The 21,798-nt window shown below is 27.7% G+C and overlaps 2 protein-coding genes across 6 annotated transcripts; one reads left to right on the plus strand and one right to left on the minus strand.

Moving 5' to 3' along the window:
• The first annotated feature begins 4,584 nt into the window (after positions 1-4,584).
• Positions 4,585-11,122, plus strand: Sym (symplekin scaffold protein). Of its 2 annotated transcripts, none has more exons than XM_029305249.2 (15): positions 4,585-4,931; positions 5,482-5,678; positions 5,766-5,999; positions 6,077-6,363; positions 6,443-6,672; positions 6,742-7,373; positions 7,470-7,742; positions 7,857-8,040; positions 8,120-8,361; positions 8,545-8,723; positions 8,806-8,966; positions 9,060-9,195; positions 9,287-9,651; positions 9,900-9,977; positions 10,101-11,100. In XM_029305249.2, the coding sequence occupies exons 1-15, from the start codon at positions 4,878-4,880 to the stop codon at positions 10,185-10,187; spliced, it is 3,339 nt and encodes a 1,112-aa protein (XP_029161082.1). In that variant the 5' UTR covers positions 4,585-4,877; the 3' UTR covers positions 10,188-11,100. The 2 variants fall into 2 exon arrangements, with proteins under 2 accessions (XP_029161082.1, XP_029161081.1); XM_029305248.2 differs by lacking the exon at positions 4,585-4,931 and adding an exon at positions 4,994-5,182 and having other exon boundaries at positions 10,101-11,122.
• A 1,837-nt stretch (positions 11,123-12,959) lies between these two features.
• Positions 12,960-21,574, minus strand: LOC114932841 (cytochrome P450 305M2). 4 transcript variants are annotated; one of them, XM_029305253.2, is made up of 9 exons: positions 21,385-21,574; positions 18,929-19,101; positions 15,858-16,112; positions 15,535-15,772; positions 14,910-15,069; positions 14,716-14,827; positions 14,141-14,318; positions 13,756-14,015; positions 12,960-13,160 (listed from the first exon to the last, which is right to left on the minus strand). In XM_029305253.2, the coding sequence occupies exons 2-9, from the start codon at positions 19,017-19,019 to the stop codon at positions 12,982-12,984; spliced, it is 1,473 nt and encodes a 490-aa protein (XP_029161086.2). In that variant the 5' UTR covers positions 19,020-19,101; positions 21,385-21,574; the 3' UTR covers positions 12,960-12,981. The 4 variants fall into 4 exon arrangements, with proteins under 4 accessions (XP_029161086.2, XP_029161084.2, XP_029161085.2 ...); XM_029305251.2 differs by lacking the exon at positions 21,385-21,574 and adding an exon at positions 19,283-19,382 and having other exon boundaries at positions 18,929-19,192; XM_029305252.2 differs by lacking the exon at positions 21,385-21,574 and adding an exon at positions 19,249-19,382.
• Positions 21,575-21,798: the final 224 nt, after the last annotated feature.

The raw sequence follows: 21,798 nt of genomic DNA on the forward strand, positions 1-21,798 counted from the left end.
AAAAGATATATATAAAAAAATATAAGAAAATAAATATTTTTATTCTCTTTTAATTTTATTACATATTTTCCATATGTAAAAAATGAATATATATATATATATATATATATATATATATATATATATAAAGAACATATTAAGTAGTTAATTGTACGGTATATCGTAAAAAGCAGTTTTGACATCATTTTTTGATGGCAATAATGATGCATTAATTTTGACATCAAAATGATGTCATAATAATTACTGTAGCTATCTGGGTACCGTTTGCAAATGGTAGTAATAACACAGATTAATAGACAGATCGCCAAAGGTCTGGATGAAGGAGAGACCAGCATTTCTCACTGATTTCAGCGCCATATCGTAGTAGTAGTCAATGCAGTAACTATTAATACGTTCCCAAGATAAGAGCGTCTCATGCTCATGAACTCGTCCGGCGGCATGTACGAGATTTATCTTTTCGTAGCGTTCGCGTATTTCGGAAAGGACAGAATTTTATGATGTTATAAATAAATAAATAAATAAAATATTAACCTGACCTATTATAATTATTTTTTAATAAATGTTTCATTATTATTATCATCTAAGTCTAAGTCGTTTAATTAATTTTTAGTTTTTTAATAATTAATTTAATTTATTCTAATCATTTTAATATGTGAAAAATACTAATACGTATACGTTTTATAATGAATTAATATATTTCGAGAGTCGAATTATATATTTTTAATAATATAAAAGTGTTCAAAAATTATATTTGACTTTTAATTTTAATTATTTTAGCAAAGAGTTCCGAAATCTCTTACACACATAATAGAGATTTTGTTCATCCATATAATTCGCAATTAAGTATATATGTTAATTATTAATTTTAATAAAATACAAAATTAAAATTAAAGGTCAAATATAATTTTTGAACATAAATATATTTAATTCGTTATAAAACGTATACCCGCGTGATAGTATTTTTCTCGTACAAAAATAACTAGAACAAATTAAATTACTCATAAAAAAATTAAAAAATAATTAAATAATTTATATTATATATGATAATAATAAAACATTTTATAAAAAAAAACAGATTCAATAAATATAAGTATATATATAACATGTACTTATATTTATTGAATCTGTTTTTTAATAAACTGTTTTATAAGCTTAGAAAACTTGACTTTGACGTAACTAGCAAATTTTATTTAATTATTTCACGACGGTTTGACGTAATAAAATGTTTTATTATTATTATATAAAATATAAGTTTAAATTCTTTAATTAATTTTTAATCTTTTATGATTAATTTAATTTACTCTAATTATTTTTGTACGAGAAAAATACTATCATGGGTATACGTTTTATAATTAATTTAATATATTTGTGTTTAAAAATTATATTTGACCTTTAATTTTAATTTTTATTTTATTAAAATTAATAATTAACATATATACTTAATTGCGAATTATATGGATGAAAAAAATACCCATTATGTGTGTAAGAGATTTCGGAACTCTTTGCTATAAAATAATTAAAATTAAAAGTCAAATATAATTTTTGAACACTTTTATATTATTAAGAATATATAATTCGATTCCCGAAATATATTAATTCATTATAAAACGTATACGTGATATTATTTTTCTCATATAAAAATGACTAGAATAAATTAAATTAATTATTAAAAAACTAAAAAGTAATTAAACGACTTAGACTTAGATGATAATAATAATGAAACATTTTATTAAAAAAAGATTCAATAACTAGTAGGTCAGGTTATAATTTTTTATTTATTTATTTATAACATTATGAGCTATTAAGCTCATCATCTCGTTCGCTCTCTGTCTTGCTTTCATTCGGCAAGTCACAAACGATATATGATACTCGTATGTTCCTACTTCAACTCTCGAGAATCTGAAACAAACGAAACTCGTGTCCAATATACAGGGTGTCCGGTAACTAACAGACCAATGATTACAAATGGATTCTTTGGTCAATTTGGGAACGATTTTTCCACAGCGAAAATGTCGAAAAACGTCATCATGTTTTACAACTTTCCAATCTTTGTCATTATGTATCTTTATAACTAAGCCTTAAATTAAAATTTTATTATAGTAACCTCTACCTGAAATTAACTGAAGAATGTAATTATGTTAGACTTTTAACTCCAAAACGTTTAGTTTTCAAAAAACCTATTTTTTTCAATCGCTTATAACTCGAAAATTATTGACTTCTCAACATTTTTGCTAAGGAAAAATCGTCTCCAAATTGGCCAGAGAATCCGCCCTTAATCATTGGTCCGTTAGTTACCGGACACCTTGTATATATTATATAAAAGTGTATAGCACGTCAGAAGCTTGTGAGCTTACAGCGATAAGTAAAAACAATTGCGTATTTATTTCATTGCGTTTATCTGTTTAAACGCGCGCTTTAATTTTTCCAACGTTTTTGCCTGTTTATATTTTAAAGGTCCTCTCTTCAAAAAATCTTGTTTTAAAGATCCTCTCCGCGAGCAAAATTCGAAAACATAAATTATTTAATATTTTTACTTTATTATTTGTAAATCCTCGGTAATTTCAAAATTTTTCTATTTGAAAATTATTAATTTTCTATTGCCAATTAATTTTATCACAGACTTTACTCTTACTCCCATTGCACTTTCGTTTGCGGTTTTCAGTATACGATTTTTTATCGTAGTTACTGAAAATTATTATTGTGAATTATACTTGTGCAGTGATTTGAAGAATTTACAATTTCGTTGAAATTGTTGATTTTTCAAAAAAATTACGAGATTCGCGGAAATTGCGTGCTTTCTTAGCATTTTCCGTTCGCGGCAGGCGGTTTATTTTTGATTGTTGCAAGTGTTTTTGTTTTTTTTTTTATTAAAATAGATAATAATAATGTGAAATAAATCACGATATTTGACAGATGTGCATATATATAGAAATTGTAATAATAATAATATTATATCATAAAATTGTAAATTGTTTCAATTTTTTATAGACTGCGATAAAAGATTTTACATTTGGATAAGAAACTGCGGTAAGTAAAAATATAAAATTCTTGAAAACGTAAAAATATTTGATAACGTAAAAAGGTGAACTTTGAAAAATAAGGAACTTAAAAATTGCACTAATAAATGGGCTATATATATGTGAGCCGTGCGCGGATGTAAGGTGTGTTATATCGAAATTTAATTAATAGAATTGAGAATTAATCCCAATTTTAAGTCTTACAAATGTCCAAGCTAATTTTTTGTACCTCGTGTACATTTTTGAAAGTTATATCGAAAAATTAAATTTCAATATGCGTCTTACATCTCACATTTCGCATACGGCTCACATATAGCCTATTTATCTCTTATACTTTATTTCAACCCTTATAGAAATTTATTACTAGTAACGCCAATTTATCACTTATTTCGAGTAATTAATCACTTTTATTTCGAATACTTAAATTACTGTATATTATAGTATTTTAAATACTCAAAATAAGTGATTAATTGGCGTAGTGATAAATTTCTACAAGAAAATAAGGAGCCTTTAAATTCTTAATGTAAAAAATTTCAAGTAATTTTCTTTAATAAAATTTAATTAAAAAATTTAATTAAAAAATTTTTGAACACTGTGTTATATCACATTTAAAATCGTGATTATTTCAATAAAAAAACATTTTATGTGTAAAAAATATATTTTTTATATTTAATAAATTTTATATATATATGCATATATGTAAAATATTCTCTCTCTCTCTCTCTCTCTCTCTCTCTCTCACACACACACACACACACACACACACACACACACACACAACGGGGGCCAAATCTCTCAAATTGGTCTCATGATCAATTAGCCTGGATTCGCACCAGGGGCAAAGTCTGTTGGTAATGTCAAACGAATTTAGCCTGGACTTGCACCAGGGGCAAAGTCTTTTGGTCGAGTCTACGAAATTTAGCACGGACTCGAACCAGGGGCAAAGTCTTTTGGTTCAAGTCTACGAATTTAGCACGGACTCGAACCAGGGGCAAAGTGTGTCGGTAAGGGGCAAAGTCTATCGCACGAAGATGGCGGTCTCTTCTTTAGGCAGGCCTTTGGCGATCTGTCTATTAATCTGTGGTAATAATAGTTTAAAACTGTTTTTACAATACCGTACAATTTAACCATCTTACAACTATACGTTTACGCCATTGTAGAACACAGGCTTAATGTAACAAAAATATTACGTTATATATAATTGTTATAATTAAATATATAACAATTATATAACATTATTCCTTCTTTGAGTGGAAAATTACAAAGGAATGAGAGTATTGTTACAATTTTGTAATAATTACTTATTGTTAAATTTTGTTACACTGGAGTTGTGTCACCGTTATAATAGTTATAAAATGTGTTTGCTAGGTATGTATTTCACACTTAATTTTATTACAAATAAATTATGTTATGTAATAAAATATATTATATGTATTAAAAAATAATTTAAAAAGATATTTATATATTATTTAATTTTAAAAATATTAAAAAAATATTTATGCTTTTAATATATTCATTCAAATTTTGGCGCCAAAAGTGAGTGGAGGAGTCTTAAGATGGCGATCGTGACGTGTGCACGATGGTCAAAATGCCAAGATGGCAACGAGCTCGAGGTTTTAGCGGATCGCGCGGATACCTGTTCGTTTAAAAATACCTCGCAACTTACGACGGACATTCGCATTTCCATAATAACACTTGAGCGAGGAAGGCTCGTAGGGAATAATTCGCGTCGTCGAGCACGAAACACATTTATGCGAAACACGTGGAGGCTCGAGGGAGATTCGCGCCTGCTCACGGCGGCGCATAATTCCGTGTAAAAAGAGAAAAAATTCCGCGCTTCTGTTTATGTAAATAATCACGATGGATCCACGTTTGCATAGAAGATCCGAGCCGGAAAAGGGATCGGGCGATTTGGTTAGTGGCGATTTATTTCATCTCCAAATTTCGCGTCGCGTCGCGTCTCGTCTCGTCTCATCCGCGCGTAGTCCTGTCAAAAAACAAAACAAAAAAAATTTCGACGTATCTTTCTTTCGACGAAACGGTTTTTTCACGTTTTACGCATTGTCACAGTTATTGTTGTCAAATCTTGATGTCAATATATGCGCAAAATGAAAGAATGTACACGCGTATTTTTGTGTTCTGTCACTCGCAAATGTCAATCAAATGTCAGTGACAAATTATTGCTAATGTTGCGAATGCATATAATGCTCTATATATATATAGAAGATATTTTAATGATTTAATAATATTTTATATATTAATGCAATTTTACGATATTCTATTCTATATTAAACTTAAGAGAGGAGAGAGATATATTATTGTTTATATCGATTCAAAATTGGTTTTCTTATTGCAAAAATAATATATTCAAGTAATCTTACAGCAATAATTGTATAAGAATTTTTTTCTTCTATTAAAATAATTCAATATATAATTTTTTAAATCTATTTTATTGTTTATATAGATTGTTGAATGGATAAATGAGGCTTCCATGAGCCTCTCTGAAGAAGTTAAGGTTACAAATATATGTAAAATACAGGAATTTTTGTTAAATAAGGAACTACATTCGTTAGAGCTTTACTTGGATGATGTTCTACAATTTTCAATAGATAGAAGTGCTGAAGTCAGGAAAACTATTACAGGATTTATCGAAGAAGCTGGGTTAGTATCATTAAATATTCATTTATTATCATGCAATATTTAAAAAATAGTTATGTTAAATATTTTCTAACAAAACTTTTTTTTTAGAATAAAACAACCAGAGGTAATTCCTCGTATAGTTCAAATACTTCTTACATTAGCATCAGATGAAACATCGGCTGTGGCTAAACGTGCGCTTAGAGCCAGTGGCAGAATTCTTAGAGCTGCTCTTAAATGGATCGCTAGTGCTTCTATTGTTACACCAGAAATGGAGTTAGCGTGGACTCAGCTAAGTGCTCTGAAAGTTCAAATCATAAATATGATTGACAGTGATAATGATGGGTGAGTAAAATAATCACAGAAATAATTTTTCATCATTTAGCATAAATCTAATATTGTTAAAATATTTCCAATTTTAGAATAAGAACACAAGCTGTAAAGTTTCTCGAAGGCGTAATCCTAATACAAACATATCCAGATCCCGACTGTCCGAAGAAATCTGATGACTTTTCTCTCGAGGATATTCCTCTAACATTAAAAATAGCTCGTAGACGAAAATTAGAAGAAGAAGCAAATCACGTTATGGATTTGTTGATTAAGTTTCATGGCTCTCCTCATGTTAGTAGTGTCAATTTAATGACATGTATGGGATCATTGGCTTTAATTGCCAAAATGAGACCACAGTTTATGCCAAATGTAATTCAAGGTATGTATATTATATATATACTATATATAAGCAATTTTGTAATACACTTGTGCATAACATTTAATGATGTAATATACAGCTTTACAGAGATTGCAACATGATCTTCCACCAACGTTATCGGATTCTCAAGTAACTAGTGTACAAAAACAATTAAAACTTACACTTCTCGGATTAATGAAACATCCTGCTAGTATAGAGTATGCTTCGACCATAGCTAAACAACTGGCTCAACTTGGAGCAAAAGATCAGGAAATTATTAAGGCTTATCCAAAACCGGAAGATGTTCGTCGAATAAAAAAGCGTCAACAGGTATGTGAGATCTCAGAAATATTTTTTATTGTATCTGTATAATTTGTAATAAATTTTTGTTATGTACAGGAAGTAGCAGCTGCTAGTGCTGCAAAAAGAGCAAAGATTGAAGTGGCTCTAGTATCCGAGGAAGTAGAAACGACGTCAAACCCTCTGCCTACATTTAAATTACCAGAATTAATTGAACTCTCTGAAAGTTTTATTGCTGAAAGACTCAGTGTAGAGATTGCAACAGATTTAGTGATGGATAGTATGGCATGGGTACCAGATACTATGACAACAATATTTCAAAGGGAATATCAACCTACCGCAACTACTGATATTAATATACAACGTCAAACAATTGCTAAACTCTTGGCGGCGCAAATCAAACAGACTAAAGCGAAAAAGAACAAAAAAGACACTAAGGAGGAAGATGCTGTAATGGAAGATTTAATCAAGAACCCTACCATTACTGTAGCTGAGGCAAAGCGCGAGCGTAAACGCGAAAAAGATCGCGAGAAGGAGAAAGAAGCAAAAGCGTCATTAGAGGCTCATGAAAAATCTCTTGCAAAAGCTAGAAATCGTTTGAAGGCATTAAAATTAACTGAAGTGACAAAGCCGCTGTCAAAGGAAACTAAAGAGCGAATGTTATTGATGGCGGTCAATCGAATATTACTTTCGGAAAAGACTGCAGTTCTTGGTGGCGTAGCCGCAATAAGGTAATAACAGAATAACAATTTAGATATTAATAAACAGATTCTCATTATGGGCATTGTTTATTTTAATAATTATTTTTTTTTTACTGTATATTGCAGATCTAAAATTCTGACTACTTTGGCAGCTACTTTTAATCCTTATATTAAGGAAGCTGTACTACGTTATATTACCGATGATACGCGAAATCGATTAGATTTAGCACTGGGTTGGCTGTACGAAGAGTATGCCTTGTTGCAGGGATTTCAAAGACGGACTACACTGTGTACAAAACCACAGGAAGCTCCTCATCAAGCATACAATTTTTTATTATGCACTTTAGTATCAGCTATTGATTTAGTGCAGGGTAAAGATCGCGATACATTGTTATCCAGGTAATATTAAATTTTTTCTTTATATATTGAAATATAAAAATATGTAAAAAATAGAAATATAGATATATCAGTATCTAATCTAATTAATACATATATATATTTTTAAAATTAAAGGTTGTATCTGGAGGCACCATTAATAACCGAAGATGCTGTAGAGGCCTTAAAAATGGTGTCGTGTGACGAAACTAGAGGACTTGCACCATTGCAGCTTCTGAAAGAAATGGTAGTGCGTAGACCGACGAAACAATTGGTATTTTTAAATGTTTTATTATGCCATACTGGACATGAAAACAATACAGTAAGATTCTGAATCTTATATAACTTAATATGTATTAAAAAAAGCAATAATACTATATAAGACGTATTTCTACAAATAGATACGGGAGGCTGCGATACAATTAGTTTGCCAGCTGTACAGCAGACCAGACTTAAGTAAACTGATTGAGGAATATGCAGTTCTATATTTAGGCTTTCTGCGCCTTCATAATCCACCTGAAATTGTTTTTGGGCAAGACAGAGGCAGACCACAAATTGATAGCCAGTGGAATGAATCAACTACACGTGCTTGTTTAGGTTTATATCTTTCTCTGCTTAGTGAACATCAAGATCTGATTCATGAGTGAGTGCAATTAAACTATATTTTTTATTATTAAATATTATAAATATATATAAATTATTATTCAATGCAAACACACACATACATATACATATAAGATATATCTCTGTAAAAATGAATATCTCGGTAAAAAAATGAATATGGATGAATATGTATATTCTCTAATTATATGTTTAATAATAATAGATTAGCGAGAGTGTATACATCAATGGCAGCAGATGTGAAACGTATTGTATTAAGACTAGTGGAAGGGCCAGTGAGATCTTTAGGTATGGGTAGTCCACAATTGCTCGCACTTGTCGAGAATTGTCCGAAAGGATCTGAAACTTTAGTCACAAGGATCATACACATCCTTACAGAAAAATGTATGTTATCGATACTTATGGATAAAATATACTTTATTCGATTTTTCAAATATTTATTTTACATAATGTTTTTTATGTGCAGCTGCTCCAAGTGCAGAGTTGGTAGCCCGGGTACGAGAGTTATATCAGACTAGAGTCTCTGATGTTAGATTTTTGATACCTGTTCTGAATGGACTCACAAAAAAAGAAGTGATTGCTGCACTTCCAAAATTGATAAAATTAAATCCTATCGTTGTAAAAGAGGTAAATAATTTTTTTCATACATCATTTTATTCGCTTTTTTAAGCTTTCCAAAGAGTGTACACTAATAAATATACATATTTATATTTCTTAAAGGTATTTAATAGATTACTTGGAACACATAACAATGATAGCGGTGTCCCCCATACGTCACCTATTACACCCGCAGAACTATTGATAGCTTTACATAATATAGATCCAAGCAAGGCTGAATTGAAAACTGTTATCAAAGGTAAATCATTTTATATGCAACATTTGTTTATTCAGGAAAAAATTGTGCCTTTATATGTAAACTTTACGAATATATCTTCTCTCATTTACAGCAACTTCTCTTTGCTTCGCTGAAAAACAAGCCTATACACAGGAAACAGTCGCCGTTGTGATGCAACATCTTATGGAAATGACACCTCTGCCAACGCTATTAATGCGCACGGTTATACAGAGTTTGGCCCTTTACCCTAGGCTAAGTGGATTTGTCATGAACATACTTCAGCGTCTGATTCTGAAGCAAGTGTGGAAGCAGCCGAAAGTCTGGGAGGGTTTTGTCAAATGCTGCGAACGTACGCAGCCACAAAGTTTCGCCGTTATTCTGCAATTACCACCAGCACAGTTGGCAGAGGCGCTCCGAATGGCCAGCAACTTACGCGCTCCTTTGCTAGCCCACGTTGAAGCTTTTGCCGAGAATCAGGTAATTTCTTTGACATATTTTTACACCCACATTTAGTGTTAAACATATGATCGAATTTATTTAAATATGAATTTAGGTGAATTATATTGAAATAAAATCGCAAACTAAATATGACATTCGATATAGTGAAGCTTTAATGTGAATAATAGTAATATTCTGCATACATATGTCCCCTCCTATAATAGTTGGGGAATCTAATAAAGAAAAAGAAGAATATTCTATTGAGATATAATTTGTTCTTTTTTCAGAAAGCACATATTCCACAATCGATAATGGATGTCATACAGGGCAAAGTACCCTGTGACATGCACGATGAATTTGATATTGTGAGTAAAGATGCCTGTATATAAAGGAACAATTTTTTAAACCCTCTCTTTATAATATTATTCTTTAAAATAAACACGATACTGGAGAGACCCAAAAATATCTCCTCCATCAATTTCTTTCAGGCACCACCTGATGATTATTCGAATGATCAAAAACCAGATACAATGGAGATTGATCTTTCGGAACCAGCTCCTCCCGGTTTAGATTAGTATAAAATCATTCCAGTATTAGGATCAGAAGCATCGCCTAGCGAATATCCTAATATTTAACGAATCCGCAATGTAACTTGTACAGTAAATTATATTTTTTATTTTATTTTATTTTCAATTGCTCTGTAAGTCACGTGTATTTATGGTTACATATTGCATTGGCAATGATCCTTATTTATATAGTCCTATTTGATGCTGAGTACAATTTTCAGTTTAAAACTTTATTTATTTAGCCCTACAAATGTGCGATTGCAGAAAGATTGCAGTAATTACTTTAAGATAAAACAATAGGATCTAAACAGCAATAGTTTGAATTCTTTCTTAATATTTTCTGTAATTTTAATTCGGTATTATACATATAGTTGATTTTAAATCAATAGTATTAAAGTCTTCAGTCGTAATCTATATTTATTTCAGTATTTAATATGACAGAACGTATGAATGCTATCTAATTATTTTCATGTGTAAATAATATTATCAATAATTTCTAATAGTTTTACAAAAATATCAATTTTATATTAAAATCTCTCGAAACTTTTTTTTACATTTGAATCAAATTGTGTTGTGACGAGTCTTGATTTGCATTACGTTATAATTTTTACACATAGAGGGAAAGAAATATCAGTGTTGTAAAATTAATTAAAATATATCAGATAATATTTCATACAAAATACACATGAGCTTTACGGGGGTAACATGAAACTAAATCAGAACTAGAAAATCTTCAATTTGACATAACGATTTTTTTTATTTCTTATAGATTTTAGTTTTTTAAAACTAAAAACTTGCTCGATCATTTCGATTATTTGCTTGCTCGCTCGCGTAACATCAATTTAAACAGTCATTTTACAACCATATAAAGCCATTTGAAAATTATTGTTGCATCATATATATATATATATATATATATATATATATATAATTATTGCAAAAATAATATTATTTAATTGGAATATAGAGATGAAATATAATACAATGTATATATATACATTAGTTTAATACAATTGTGATTTGTTGTATATTAATGTTGTTTGTGTATAAGAATTCAATTAATCGTAAATTAGTCTCAATATATTGCACATATATATGTATATATGTACGTTAAAAGTTATATAATATATTAAAGTTATATAAATGTATGTGTGCTCAAAAAAATTAAATACATACTCATGAGAGAGTTTAATTATAGAATTTAACACATCATAGAATCATATAAAAATATAAACAATTTAAGTAGATAATTTTTTACACATCATATAATTTTTATTGTGTATAAAAAAATAAAATATTTTTATTACATAAAAATTCTCATATCTGTCGCGTATGTATTTTTCCTTTTAAGGAGTAAAAAATATAATACAATAAAACATTAATATAGAAAACAACTTTATACATTAAAAAGTAAATTTAAATAAATGTTTAAAAAATATCAGGAAAAGAAATAACAAATTTTTTGCGGAAAAATAATATCTAATAAAAATTTCAAGAATGATAATAACAATCTATATTTAAAAAAATAAAATTATTTCCTGAAATACTTAAAATTAATTACAATTTTTATTTGCATATATTAGAAACAAGATATGTCTATATATATTCTTATAGAATATCTTACGTTTGTAACATCAACTCTAATCTCTCTCAAATCGACATAAAAAAACGCCCTTTTTTTAAAGAATCAAAAATAAAAAAGAATATATATATATATATATATATTTATTATCTTATATATACATTTAAGAAAAATAGCTAAAGTATCTGCTGAGATTCAGGATTGGATAATAACGTGTTATGTAATTAGTTAAAAGTAAAAAAAAAGTTAAAAAAATAATAACTTAGCTTAGTTAATTTAAAATGTATTAATTTTTAACTTCTAGTTATTTTTTACCTTAAACTTATTAACTTTTTCCAAAGTTAAAATTTTTCATCTCTGAATACCATTATTGTTTTTTTATAAGTTATAAACGTATTACCTTTATATTAAAGTATTATTAATTTTTATGTTCATTTGTCATCAATTGTAATTACCAAAAATATATTTTTATATAAAAATCAAAATTTCTTTGTTATTTGTTACTATATGTTTTAAAAGAATTAACAAACAAACTTCTAATTTAATATAATATTTTAAAAAATTAGCTTTTGATTTAACTTCAGTTAATTTAATCTTAACTTTAACTAATTTTAAGTTAATTTTTTGTTCATAAAACTTTTATACTTAACTAAATTAATTTTGTAAGCAACTAACTTCAACTTGACTTAGTTTAAAAAAATCATTAACTTACCCAATCCTGCTGAGATTACAATATCCGCGAACGAGTGAGCAGAAGATCAAGAAAAATTCGAGCAAAATGTTTGCAACAGTACTAAAATTTTTTTTCTCAATTGCATCGGAGAAAAGATGTCAGCGATCTGGTAGACTTATATTTTTTAGGGTGCCTACATAACAGATTACATCTGACATTTCTGTTTTTTTTTCAACACATATAAGCTCTTAGTTTATAGCGAAAGAGATGCTTTATAAAAGTGGCCGTTATATAAGTTTTTGATAAAATTCGTATATTTACGTCACAATCACTTAGATCATTTACAAACTTTCTAACTACATTTATCACAATAAATCACCAAAATCTCTCTTCCTCGGAAGTTAGATTTACATTTATCCTGTATAGAAAACGAGAAAATACTGCTAAACGTATTCGAAAAGGGCCTACAATTTTTTAATTTGTGATAATAATTTGTTAATCTAAAATAAAAACAACATAATCAAAATTTGAATAAAATAGTTTAATTATTATCGTGGAACGATTAACATTTTGTAAGGCTTTGGCGAGATTATCAATCCGCTGGTAAATTCTGCTGTAATGGATTTTTCACCTGGTACTGGAAGTAAATTATATTTTTGCAATACTCCAACCAACAACAGAAATAATGCACTTTTTGCCAATGCTTCTCCTGGACATCGTCTTTTTCCTTTAAAAAAAACAGGAAAGAATTCTTTTATATTATATATCTTGCAAATCGCGTAAAATATATCGATCGAAATAATCGATGCACGAGAATACGAAATTTGGTTTTATAATTATAATTATAATTCATCATTTTACCACGAATAATTATAATTATTCGTGGTAAAATGATTCATCATGCAAACAATTTCACATGAATATTAACCTTTAGAGGACGGGAAGACAATATTTTGGCTCTATAAGGGTCGCTTATTTTTCATAGTACAACACTATAATAAAGATATAAAAATTCTTATTTCAAATAATTTTACGAAAAAATACGGCCGTCCTCTAAAGGTTAATAAAAAAAACTATTTTTCTTTTAGTGGAAAAAATATTTGACTTTTTTGTTACACATCATTAATCAGTCGGAAACAAACTAAAAATAGAATTATAGCATGATACAAAAATGTTTAAGTGAAACATGGTTCTAAAACGTGAGAGGTGATAATAGCGATATTTATTAGACGTAGCAATTTTTGTAACATATATGTAATGCATTATAATATTTAATTTTTTCTCTATAATTATTATTTTTCGATCAATCATAATTAACTGACCTTTTCCGAATGGTGTGAAATTTTCGACCTTTCGACAAGCTCCATTCTCGTCCAGATGCCTTTCAGGTTTAAATGATTCTGGATCGGGAAATAATTCTTCATCCATACTAATACTATGAATATTAATTAAAACAGTGGAATTCTTTGGTATCGTGTAACCTTCAAGAGTTGTATCGTCAAGGACACGTCGTGGACCGATAACAGGTGCCACCAGATATCTACGCTGAGTTTCCATAAGTACAGCTTCAGTAAAAGGCATTCTGCAATTTAAAATTTAAAATTCATCATTTTGCAAAAAATACATGAGAATAATAAGTTCATAAAAATGCTTTGAAAACAATTTGTTCAACGTTTGTATCATAAAAGTTTTGTCACACATTATTACTTGATTTTATCCTCTATATGTGGAAATCTGGAACCGATTATAATATCGATTTCCTCTTGTAATTTGCGTTGCACGTCCTGATGATTGGCCATTTGCAAAAAGAGAACTTCTAAAGTCGCTGTCGTGGTTTTTGTTCCAGCGATGAAGAGATCGATCAGTGTTACAATGAGATTCTCGTCTCAAAAGAAAGCAAAAAATATTTTTAAAAATAACACATTTATCTTCTTGGTTCGCAATTTCATCGTATAAAAGTAATATTTCGCGTACATTTTACTGCTTTAAATTAAATCACGGAAGAATATAGCCGCAAAATTAAAATAAGACTATTGAAAAATAAGCTTGTAATAAATAACACTAAAGTTTTATATGACGCGGTGTATTTGAAGTTTTTATTAGAGATGTGCGAACTCGAATCGAATCGAATCTGGCAATATTCGATTCGATTCGGCGATATTTTTGTCGATTCGATTCAAATTAGAAAATCTTGATTCGCACATTTCTAGTTTTTATATATGTAATTGTGAAAAGATATATGGTGTTCTTAATGTCATTAACAATAGTAATTAGACTGGTACCTGAAAACACAGTATTCTTATCTTTCTGCGTCAACATTTCATGGAGAAACATATCGATAAAATCTTCCTTTTTTCCTTCGATAAATCGTTCTTTGTGTTCATTAATAGCTTCCTGAATGTTGGAGACAATTGTAATTTTAAATCGTAATAATTTTACAAAACGCTAAAATTAAGAGCTACTAAAATTACATTACCATTAATAAACTCTTTAATTCATTATTAATTTTAACGAGGAGGCTGTATCCCGATTTCTCGGGAAAGACAAAACGAAGCCAAGGAAAAATGGACAGAACTCCACCAAACATATCGAAAATGACTGAACGACGTTGCATCAGATTCAAAAAATTCTGTAACCTGTAATCAGTTACAAATTCAATTATTCCGCGCTTTCTCTTTACACACATAGCAAACACAGTATATAAATGTTATATACTCAAGCATGTTACATGTAACGTATATGTTAGTTGTAATTTCCCACTTATAGATGTAACATTTTTAATATTACATATATTACATTGTAGTTATATTGTCATTATATCCCAAGATAGCACTGACTTATCAATACATCAATGTGCTATTTGGTATATAATTACAATATAACTACAATGTAATATATGTTATATTAAAATGTTACATCTATGAGTGGGAAATTACAACTAACATAGATGTTACATGTAACGTACACGTTATATTACCTATTATATTCCGTTTTATTATAGCAATGTAACAATTATATATCGGTGTTTGCTGAGATGCGGATCAAAAATGTGTGAATTCAAGCTTTTTCTAGAAATTTACAATAGTTGTTAAAAGTGCTACCTCTGATCCTGAGAGAATCGCTTTCCTGCAATTAGGATCCAAAGAACGTTTATGATGGTGGGTGCAATTATAGTTTGTATATCTTGCACGCCGCCCTTTTTCAATTTCTTCAGGATGAGTTCCAGTTCATTCAAAAGAAGCTCCATTATTTGTTTTTGAGCAAATCCAGCATTTTTCAAAGCGTATACAGTCCAGCTGCGTAGCTTTTTCCATTCTGGACCGTCATTCATGGTGATCCCTAATCACAGTGATTTTAATTAATCGATCACCTTCTAAAATTTTAATTAAATTTTAATGTAGTGAGTTTTAATCGAATTTTGTACCGCTTCTCATTCCCATATTTCGCATTTTTATAAATTCATTCCAAGGCCGGCCATCATACTCTGTTTGGCTTAATACTTTGTAAATTGATTTACTATTCGAAACAATAATTGTGTCGCTATCACCTAAGCGTAGACTAATGACATTGCTATTATATTGTTTGGAGAGTTCCGAGAATGCCAAATGTTGTCCACCAAGTTTTTTACATAATTTTTTAAAATAATACATATTTCCAATGAATGGCCATGGAAAAGGACCTAAAATTTTTTAAAAGTAGACACAGAAATTATCATTTTGTAGTCATTAATTTTTTTAACATAATCCGAGCTTGTAAATTTCTAAATAATCATTATTTTCAATTTTTGCGAATTTAGAAAATATGTTTATTTAATATTACGCGTCTAAAAATATTTAATATTTAATATTTTATAATATGACGAGTTTTAAAAAGATATAAGACATGCATATATAAAAACAAACATGATAATACTGAAAAAAATTATTATTAAAAAAATTGCCAGTATTGTTTATTAATTAAAACAATATGTAAAAGTTATTACAATTCATACGAATCATTTTCTCAATCAAAAATATCTTTCAATCTGTTATACAACAAAAATAAATTTCTTTATTAAATAAATATACTTTAAACTAATATATTCTGTTATATGATAAAAATGAATAAAAAAGCTTATTATATATGATAACTGATTCAAATAACTGATTGTGATAACTGTGATAGATATTTTAATAATTAATAATCACGGTAGGATACACGATATAATAAAAATTGTTGCATATAGCGCAATACAATTTTCTCTGATAAAAAAAATCAATAGAAAATACTAAGAACCGATAAGATAAAAAATATTATCCTTTCCTAATCTAATGTTTTACTTTATATATTTCGAAAGACATATCGTTATTAAAATAAAAATTGTTGCATATAGCGCAATACAATTTTCCCTGATAAAAAAATCAATAGAAAACACTAAGAACAGATAAGATAAAAAATATTATCCTTTCCTAATCTAATGTTTTACTTTATATATTTCGAAAGACATATCGTTATTAAAATAAAAATTGTTGCATATAGCGCAATACAATTTTCCCTGATAAAAAAATCAATAGAAAACACATAATCGATAACCTTCTAAAATTCTAATTAAATTTGAATGTAGTGGGACAAGAACCGATAAGATAAAAAATATTATCCTTTCCTAATCTAATGTTTTACTTTATGTATTTCGAAAGACATCGTTTCTTATCGTTTCTTTTTATTTTCTGTTGAAATCGGACTCAGTCATTAGAATACGATAAAATTTTTGTAGTATGATATATTGCTTTTTATCGTTTTGTTGGAATTTATTGAAGAAAATAATTCAAATTTTATCGTAATCAATTTTATAATTCATTTAAGATTCTTATTAGTTTGATAAAGTAGTTTTAAGAGCATCGCGTTAAATCATAAAAAATAACAATTATAAGAAGTATCATAAGAAAAAATAAGAATCATAAGAAAAATCACAAGAAAAATTAAAAATTTAACAAGTATTATTTATATATAATTTGCCAACATTCATTATTTGTAAACATTGTTATATATTATTTTGCACTTTCGTGTTACACAATAATTTATTTTTAATTTAAGAAATAGCGATTCTATTTGTCGAAAATTGCATCGCAAATTGCATTGATTAGTCATATATTGCTATATAGTGTGATAAGAAAAGAGTTGACCTTTGTTTTATATAAATAGTGATCATTTAACTCATTCTATTCACAAACGCGCAATTTCATATATATAAGTTTATCAATAATGACAATAAAAATAACTCATGTTAATTAATTTAATACATTATGAATAAGACATGTTATATTAAATGTAATTGACCATTTATCATTTTGATTCATCATTTATTGATCACACTTTTAATGCGAAAGAAATATTATATAAATCTAATAGTGTTTATATAACAAGATAAATGAGACGTAAAATAAGTCACATCTATTCATAATATATATATATATATATATATATATATATATATATTATGAGAATGTATTTTATGTATGATTTCTATATTATATATTTGTATATGATTTATACGTGCTCAATTGATGTTAATAATACATAATTATGTTAAAAAAATGTTTTATATGAGGAAAACGCGCTATATATATTCATGCGATACGTTTTTGCATTTTGACAAATAAGAGAGAACTTCCTATACACTCTGTCAGCTATTATTTCCACTTGTCAACAATTTTTGTTTACCTACTCGATACAGGATCGGAATACCCGAAATATATGTAGATACTTGCAGTGCATAAAATATGAATTTTTTCCCGAATAGAATAGAGATAATTTTATCGGTAAAAAAAAGTTTTAAAATGTACAGCAAATGTTTTCGTAAAGAGCTTTTTCGAAAATTATGAAAACTTAATATACATTTTTTTGAATAATCTTTTAATAAACTTGTGCCAAAATATATATTTTCCGATTCATCTCAAAAAAGCGGCTATTAATGCATATATATATATATATATATATATATATATATATATATATTCAAAAAATACAACATATTATATTTAATAATATAAATAATTAAAAAAAATTAATTATATAATTCTTATTTTTTCGTATATAATTCTTATTGTTTCCAATAAAAGATTAAATGCTTTGTAAATATTTTAACTTAAAGAATGTATACAGAATTTAAAAGAGTTTGTGTTATTAATTTTGCAATTTTATTTGACCTCCGAATAATAAATTGCATTTAAGAAAAATAAGAAAATCTACAATTTATATTTTAGTTCAAAAAAGGGAAAAAGATAAATGTTTTATGTTATGTATAAAAGAACGAAAATGTTATTTTTTGTACATTACATATATTATATATTCCTCAAATATTTATAATAAATAAATAAATAATTAAATTATTTAAAATGTACGCAATTTATTATTACCTTTATATTAATTAAATAAAAAAAATTTTTTTCTAATTCTCTTATTCTTTCTGTACATTATATAGGGAAGCAAAAGAGAAGCAAGAATGAATAACTTTACCTGGTGGATAATTTGCTGGATATTTCAATTTTCGTTGCATTACAATGATAAATAAAAGAAGCAAAATTACCAAAATCAACATTGTTATCATTGTCTCCCGGTTCGATTTTTTTCACTTTATTTAACTCGTAATTGTCAGACGTTTCTTAGAATAGATTGCTGTCTTCTGCTCACTAGACATAGAGACGAACGGAAATAAGTGGGCTTTCGGGCTTAAAAGATTGAATTAGTCAATTGACACGCGTCCACATGCAGATAGATCACCTTCAGATAGTGAGAAAAATTTATCATTAAAATCAATCAAAGTTTTCCACACTTACGAACTCGTATTCAACTTGAAAGGAATTTACCGACCCGATTTTCACGATCACTTTTACTTTATGTAGGTCCCGTCTCTGACATTATATTTAAACGCGCATGATCAATCGCGCTCGAATACGAGATCGACTTGTGACATCTGAATATATAGGGCTGGACGGAGTCGGAATTACAGCGAGATATGAACTTCCGACATTTAGTCACGGCCAATACAAACCTGCTTTTAATGAACGTTCAGGAAGTCTCTCTTAACGAGAACAAAACGGCGGATAGTTTACATTTGAACATTTTGGCGTAAATGTAAAATATATACAACAGTTAGCGATGATTGCATATTAAATTGCATATATTAATTAACATATATTTGAATAACATATATATTTAACATATATTTAAATAATAATAACATATATATTTATTAAATCCCGCACAGCATTTTATATTATTTATTATAGATATGTATACCCAGGCAGCAAACTGACGTCATTAAACGTCATTTTGACGTTATTAGACGACAGAATGACGTCAGTTTGCTAATTGAGTATATACTCAAGTAACAATAAACTGACGTCAACCCAGCTTGCTACCTGGGTACATATGCATACAATAAATTAATACATTATGAATAATGTATTAGACATGTTTAATAATGTTTGCATTATAAGATATATGTAATTTTTATACGTTACATCACAGATACATATGATAGTATATATTTGACACGTGTTAAATACGGAAATTATACTAAATTATAATATGCGTATCTATTGTACATGTATTGCAAAATACTCGGTCAAAATTTATCGCATTATACAATATGCGATAAAAAAATATCTTGCGATAAATAGATATCTTTTTTCAAAAAAATATCTGAATTTCTGACATCAGAATTCAGATATCTTTTGAAATATAAAAATGTAAGTTAATCTCTGACCTTAACACAAGAGAGAATTTCAAGAGTTTATATTTTTCAAGAATATTATAATATATATAAAATATCAGTTAAAATTATATTAATAGTGATATAAAATTAATCAAAAAAATATAAATTAGAAAGTTACCCTTATAGAAATGTATCACTCGTAAGTCCAAATAATCACCTAGCAAGAAATATTTAATCAACATTTGAAAATGTTGATTTTATAAAAATTTTCTAAACATTAGGATATAATGTTTTATAAATATATTTAAAATATTATTAATAAATATTTAAAAAATATTTTAACTAATGTTTTATAAATGTTTTAATTAAAAATATTATTTAATAACATATATTGCTCTCAAAATATTAATAAAATATTTTAAAAATGTTAATTTTCCTTATAGAAATTTATCACTAGTAACGTCAATTTATCACTTATTTCGAGTACTTAATCACTTATTTCGAGTACTTATTCGAGTTACTTAAATTACTGTATATCAGTATTTTAAGTACTCGAAATAAGTGATTAATTGGCGTTACTAGTGATAAATTTCTACAAGAATTTAACGTTACCGAAACCTTAAAATATCAAAGTTTATTCATAATAATGTTGCATACAATGTTAAAAACTACATACTTGACAACAATATATATAATAATGATTTTTTGCTTACTGGAGCACTTATTATTTCGAATACTTTGTATATCGCAGTAATTTATTAAGTATTCGAAATATTCGGACTTACTATATAGTGATAAATTTCTATAAGGGTATATATTATACATAAATTCTTTATCTAAAAATTTCTATCAAATTTTGTAAACAAAAATAAAAAGTGTGTATATATACTATAATAATTAATAAGTCTTTAATATAAGTTTATTCGAATTCGAGATAATAAAATATTAATTCGATTAGTACGTAAATAAAGAAAAAGGCGATATAGAGATATTTATATTATATTAATGTCTATTCATTTATTTAATATTGCATTTTTTCTAATTTTTTATTTTTTACACCCCTCTATATCTCAGTCTTTCTTTCTCTTCCAGGTAGCAAGCTGACGTCATTTTAACGTTTAATATGACGTCAGCTTGCTACCTGGATTTTTATTCCTAATAAAATATACATTAAATTATTAATTTATATACATTAATGTATAATTAAATATACATTAATTTATTTTAGAAAGTGTAATTAAGATAAATACATTACCGGCAGTCTTTTCCGAAGTTCAAGAATTGAGAATAGAGTTTTTGTAGAGCGTTAGAGCAAACTCCGAGCATTTTTTGATTGATTGATATTTTCTATTTATTATTCCTGCCGCCTGATATTGTGCAATGAACTATATATGCGTATAAAGATAAAGTATAAACATATATGCATAAAATGAAAATATGCGCTTTCCATTTTTCACTCTCTAAGCGTGATCATGTGATTACAATCATAGACGCGATAAAATACGTAAACGGGAATACTTAAATCCTGCGATGAGAGGAGAATTTGCGATATATCGAAAAATCGATTCTCAGTTTGCTAGTTACTTTTCCGAATCAACCAATCGGATGCCCGGATTTCGGGACAAATATCGATCAGCTGATTGTTTTCACCGACTGCAGATGTCGCTTC

This window comes from Nylanderia fulva, unplaced genomic scaffold, assembly GCF_048542155.1.
Source record: "Nylanderia fulva isolate GAGA-0341 unplaced genomic scaffold, ASM4854215v1 Scaffold34, whole genome shotgun sequence".
NCBI lineage: Eukaryota > Metazoa > Arthropoda > Insecta > Hymenoptera > Formicidae > Nylanderia > Nylanderia fulva.